This window comes from Zootoca vivipara, chromosome 7 (genome assembly GCF_965207765.1).
Source record: "Zootoca vivipara chromosome 7, rZooViv2.hap1.1, whole genome shotgun sequence".
Classification (NCBI taxonomy): Eukaryota; Metazoa; Chordata; class Lepidosauria; order Squamata; family Lacertidae; genus Zootoca; species Zootoca vivipara.
In genome coordinates, this window is record NC_142590.1 from 27,147,637 (window position 1) to 27,153,636 (window position 6,000).

General features: G+C 44.1%; 1 protein-coding gene across 10 annotated transcripts in view; it reads left to right on the forward strand.

Moving 5' to 3' along the window:
- Positions 1 to 5,142, forward strand: part of TTLL7 (tubulin tyrosine ligase like 7) — a 75,236-nt gene extending 70,094 nt beyond the window's left edge. For 6 of the 10 annotated variants that reach the window (XM_060276783.2, XM_088673879.1, XM_035122641.3 and 3 more), the window contains one exon: positions 4,833 to 5,142. In XM_060276783.2, the coding sequence (XP_060132766.1) occupies positions 4,833 to 4,947 (115 nt within the window). In that variant the 3' untranslated portion in view covers positions 4,948 to 5,142. Of the gene's footprint in view, positions 1 to 3,370; positions 3,447 to 4,832 lie in introns of all 10 variants that reach the window. The other 4 variants (XR_015950987.1, XR_015950989.1, XR_015950988.1 and 1 more) reach the window with 1 other exon arrangement.
- Positions 5,143 to 6,000: the final 858 nt, after the last annotated feature.

Here is a 6,000-nt window from a genome sequence, read left to right on the forward strand (position 1 = left end):
TCCATTGGAAATGAGTTTTAATCGTCACATGTCAACTCTCAGATCTCAAGACTGGATTCTAGCGTAGCTGCCAGAGCACACCTCTGCTCTTATTGAAGGGAAAACAGATAGTCTTCTAGGTGCATTCGCCAAACTGCTTTTCAAGTGGGCATAGGAAAGTATGTGTCTACTTTCTCTCCCCACCTCCTTTTTTTCATGCACAACAAAACTTCACAAAAAGACAAATTTAGGTCTCGCGGATCGTAAACCTGAAATGGCCAAAATCAGATTTGGGTGTGGAAGTGCATTTCTCATGGATGGATGAGCATTTGGGAAAGGGGCTGTCATTCTTTGGTACTAGGCATGTTTTGCATAATGAGGTCCTGACATCGTCAGTGAAAAGAGAGTGTTGGATTGCTACTGATTGTTAAAAGAGACAGGATTAGGCTATATGGCTTGGTGGTTTGTCTGGATAAGGTACCTTCTTTTTGTTCTTCTAAGGCAAGCATGGCCAAACCCAGATATTTTGGGACCACAACTCCCATCATCCCTAGCTAACAGGACCAGTGGTCAGGGATGATGGGAATTGTAATCCCAAAACATCTGCAGGGCCAAGTTTGGCCATGCCTGAGCTAAGGGTTTCGAAATGCAGGGTTCTCCACATGTAATTCAGGAAGGTTTTTTTGTTTTGTTTTTGCTGAACTTCATACTGCTCTACCACTTTGCACAAGTTTGACTCCAGTTTAATTTCTATCCAACCATCTGTGTTGGTGCAATTGACACATCTGTGTTCAAGCACAGGGTGAACATTCTGCTCTGTCCTTGAGTGGCCTCCCCTAAAACCGCTTTGAGGTTTTATTACAGTCCAAGCGGTATATAAATCTTGGGGGGGGGAATTCAGAGAAAACATTCCTGCAGTGCCTGAAGAGCTGGCTTTTAAAAATGGCACAGGCTCCCTCCTGCACCGAGCTACACTTTGCAGGGTCATATTAATCCATTTCTGTTATTTCAGATCATGGGATCGTCTAATTTATTCTCTTCAAAGATGCTTCCTAACTTGGTGCTCTTTGCAGATTACATGAGCCACCCTTGGCCTACAAGGGCTAATGAAAATCTTTAATGGAGCAGAGTTTAGGCTTGCTCCCGAGGAACTCCCCTTTGTCTTACTTAGGCCAAGTGTGGTGCTTTTTTTCATTTTTATTTTTAGAATCCCTTTTCTCCAACCTGTTCAGTTCAGCTGAGGGCCATGTTACAAGACAAGGCACATAAAGTCAGTGGGCAGTTGTAACCACAGCTCCTTAGTAGGTATGCCTATAATATAGCGTGCACATTTGATGAATGTACACTTTCAGGTGTATATGCTTTAAATCTGTTCCAGGGTTCCCCCAACCCTCTGAAGCAGATGGGGGCAGTGCAGAGTGTGCACAGATGGGAACGAGACAAGGGGAGGGGAGTTTTGTTGCATAAGCATAAATCCTTGAGCTGACTGGACATGTTAGTTGGATACCACCCATTATCTGTGGTGGCTCTTAATACAGCTGTTTTTGAGCATGGGTGAAGTGAATAAACATGGAGCTGTAAAAAATTTTCTGCTTTGAAGGAAAATTCAGCCTTTTGACATCTGGAACGCTGGTTAACCAGTGGTTGTGACCTAAAGGCATTGACATGGAGTGCTATGCCTTATGCTGCTTAATACCTTTGCCCAGGCTATTTGGGAGCATTCAGGGCAGCCATTTTAATTCCTGTAGGTAACCGATACCTGCAATTCCTATAGATTGCATCTATTTGCAGAGTTATAAATCCAAAAACCTTTTTAAAGGCTGATCCGGCTGCTTTAGCATTATTCGAGACAATAGGTGTCAGACCTGTTCCTCGGGTATCCAAAGTTTGCTTGCTGTTTTATCGTGTTAATTCTTTCCACCAGCATGGAAGTAAATTAATTCCAGCTGGGGAAAAAAGAGAGAAGTATTTGGTAGGGCAGAGAGAACTCTGCTGCGGCAAAACAAAACATGTGTGGTATTAATATGCTATCACAGTAGAGAAGTAATCTAATTTTGATCAGCTGTGACCAAAGATTGTTCTTGCTTTTCATCATTAATGTAAAAGGGAATTATTTTAATGGAAATTATGTGCTCAGATCAAAGAGATCAGCCTTACACACTGTAGCTAACCGTCATCTATTCGCAAATAGCATGTAGATACCTCTTGTGTTGAACCCCGCCTGCTGACATCCCATGGAGAGGGTTGGTTCACTCGTAAGGACAGTGTGATTTCTTAAAAACACCCTCCCTTTTATTTTTCAACTTTTTACACAGCTCCCTCCACTCACACACACATTTTTGGTGTAACTCAGAATTCCTCCCTAACCCAGTGACATTAAAAAGAATACGGTCTTCCCATTGGCTTATTTAATGGTCTTTGAATGCACCCTGAGGCAGTAATGCTGCCATTTTACACACTTCGTTGGATTCGGTCTGGTAGGAAGGAAATCCTGAGCATACACGACGTCCCACTAGAATGGGGTCTTTGTTTGCCTTAAATTCCCGAGAGGCCTTGGGAAGCAACGGCTTGACTTCATCATACAGTCTCACGGCGCTGCCCAGTAATTTTGTAGGATTAATCATCGTGACTGTTTCAGAGTGTGCTCACTATTCATTCATCAATAGGGGTCCCATTCCATGATGTAACCCTTTTCTAACAGTGGGCTCTATTTATGTGCGGTGGTGGCAATCAATTCTAGCATAATGCATTGCTCGTCACGCAGCTTCCACTTAGTGTAGGTGTTATTTTTATGTACTTTTGGCGCATTTATCTAATAACTGCCCGTAATTATAGTACATCAGTAATGGGAAATAGATTAAAGGGTGATCATTAGACAATGCGTGATAAATTATTGTTTGTAGGATTTTATTCAAGTTCCCCTTCTGCTTATTGCCTGCTTTTTAAGCAAATAAATCAGAGTAGTCATTGATGAATGGCGAATTAGCAATTTGCTAAAATCATGATAATGAGGTGGTGGTTATGTCACAACTTCATTAAATAACAGTCCGGTTTAGTCTAATGTACCTAAATGTGTTAATGGTGTTTCTGCCTTGTAGGGCTTTGTGTTTATTTTCGTAACGGGAACTGCTTGATCCTTAGTTCTTTGCCCTTGCTCGCCCTGATCCTTTTGCTGCTGCAGCAAGATAAAGGGAGACAGAAGCCTGGTTGCCCCTTTATATAAAAATAGAGAAGAGAGTTAAGCATTCCAGTGTGTGACAAAACTGCAGGAATGGTTCTTGAATTGGAAGAGGGATGGATGGATGATCAATATAGATGTGGCTGATGTGGCAGAGGGTGGTTGTTTTTTTAAAAACTTCATAAAGCAGCACAAAAACTTTTGGCCCTCCAGATACTGCTGAACTACCACTTCCAACAGCCTCATCAAGCATGCCTTGAGAAACATCTGGAGGGCCATTTTCACCAGGGTAAATATACACTTGATCTGCTCAGTTCAGACATCCCATGGTTATACAGCAGAACATACAGGCAGTCCTCATTTTGCCGTAGGCTCCATTTCAGACGTGCCTAAATCGGTTGTTGCCTGTGCTTGCATTCCAGGCCCAGTTCAGTTTCCTAAGTAGCCACTGCTGTGCATCAGAACAACATGGGAAACATAAACAGAACATATATATTACCGCCTGCTGTCGTGTATCAAAGAAGGCGGCCAACACTCCAAAACATTACGCTTCTATCCAGCAGCCCAAACATTTCACACCAGTCCCTTTATCCCCTGTTGACTAACTGGCCTGCTTCAGTCCCCCAAGACCAAATAAATAGAGCTGTTAAATGTAAGTGTATAGTTATATCAGCCTCCCCCAGCCTCCAAATTTTATTAGACTCCAGTTCCCATCATCTCCGATCGCTGGCTGGGGCTGATGGGAATTGTAGTGCAAAGGTTTTGGAGGGCCACCACATTATATGAACATAGGTGCTACTCTGTCATGCAAACGCCTCTTGGAGGAGTGTTTTGCACGAGGCAAAACTTGTTTCAGTTTCTTACGTTTGGGGATATTTTGGTCCATTGTTTTAAATGCAACCAGGGGGGCAGAGCAGAGAGAAGTAGCAAGAGTAACCTGTGCCCCCCCCAGTTGCGGTTGGACTCCAACTGTGGTTGGACCCCAACCACAACGGGCAGTAATTACTCCTGCCTCTAACCTTCCAGATGTTGTACTCCTGCAACACCTGGAAGGTTAGAGGTTCCCCGTCCTCGGTTTGAACATTACTGACCAACATACGCATATCCTGCAAGAAATCCCTCCCCAAAGAGACGGATCTCCTAAATGGGCAGACACACCTCTCACAGATAGGGATTTGTTACTGATCAGCTCCTCAATAAGACATGTCTCTTTGGGGCAGAAGAAGCATGCTGCTCCTGCGTTCGATGTCCTGGCGATGTCTACAAAGACTGTAGATGGAGTACCACTTCACAGTTGAAGACAAGGTGCTCATGTTTGCAGAGGCTGCCAAATTGGGATCACACCAGGGTGGGAAACAGGAAATCAACTTCTGTGTTTTGTTTTGTTTTAGAGAAATAGATGTTTGGATTCTACCTACCGGTAGCATGTGCCCACCACACCTCTCCCATCTCCACCGTTCTGCCCTTAGATGTGCCTAAAAATCACAGTGCCAGTAACTTAACACCTTTATTTTAGCCAGCCAAGAAATAAAGGTTTTATTTTACCGATGCTGCAGGGGTCCTTATAATGAACCAGCACACATCCCTCTACTGGGTTGTGCCCTTGTTCAGCGATTTCATGTTACTGAAATGAATATATTTGTTGAATTATTGTGCTTTCCTCCCTTTCTTTCAGGTACTCACTGCCAGGGCCTTTGCAGTTCATCATGAAACCCTCCACCGGTTTTGGATGTAGCTCATCAGGAATGACTCGCTCCGTTTTGTTTACACCTAGATACGACCACTCATGAAGCGAAAGGGAATGTTGTTATATATAATGGGCAATTTATTTTATTTTTTTCTTCTCGATTTCAAATGTGCGATGGAACTGAACCCAGGCACTGTTATATATTTATTACCGTATATAAAAACGTAGCGCAAAAGCCTGCTGTAAACACTTAACCATTCTGGAAATGTAATAAACCTTCTCAAAATGTTTACAGAGAGATACGGATGCCCAGATCTTGGTAGGTTTCTTAGCAATTCCTTCCCTACTGTGGAGTCACTATAAGGGCGCGATCCTATATGAAAGATCCAAGGGCTTAAGGAGCTTTAGGATCTGGAAGATGTCCCCCAATGCTGGTGGAACGCCAAATACACCCTTGGCCAGGTGGATACACCAGCCAAACTCCCCTCATATGTTGGCAGAACTGATGGCGTAATTTCGCTGGCGAAGAAGATGTGGCCAGGGCATGGGCAGCTCAGGGGGACGAGCACACTTGGCATTATATCATATACTCCTTTAATCCACTGCCACACTCCTTTCGACAGTGCAACACACGTCAGCCACAGACTCGGCACAGGGAGTTTCTCTCTCATTGGCTTTAATAGAAGGCGGACGATGGAAAACTGGCTGCTCCCATATTGAGAACCATGGCAAAGTGTAGCAAGGGGAGCCAACGTGGTGCACTCCAGATTGGTGTTGGACTCCCATTTCCTTGAAGTCCCAGCCAGTACAGCCCATAATGGTCAAAGGATGGTGAGGGTTGTTGACAACAACACCTGTATTACTTTGGAGTGGAATACAGTCATACCCCAGTTTAAGTACGCTTCAGTTTGAGTACTTTCAGTTTAAGTACTCCGCGGACTCAGAAGTGTTTACTTGCGGGTTCTGCCACGCGCACATGCGTGGAAGCCATTTGTGCACTTTGCGCATGCGCAGAAGCGCTCTATCGGCACTTCACGCACATGCACTATTGCCGCTCGGATTAAGTACTTTTTGGGGTGTGAATGGCACCCCGGAACCAATTAAGTACTTAACCCAAGGTACCACTGTACTCAGCAGATGTTGAGCTGAATTCGAA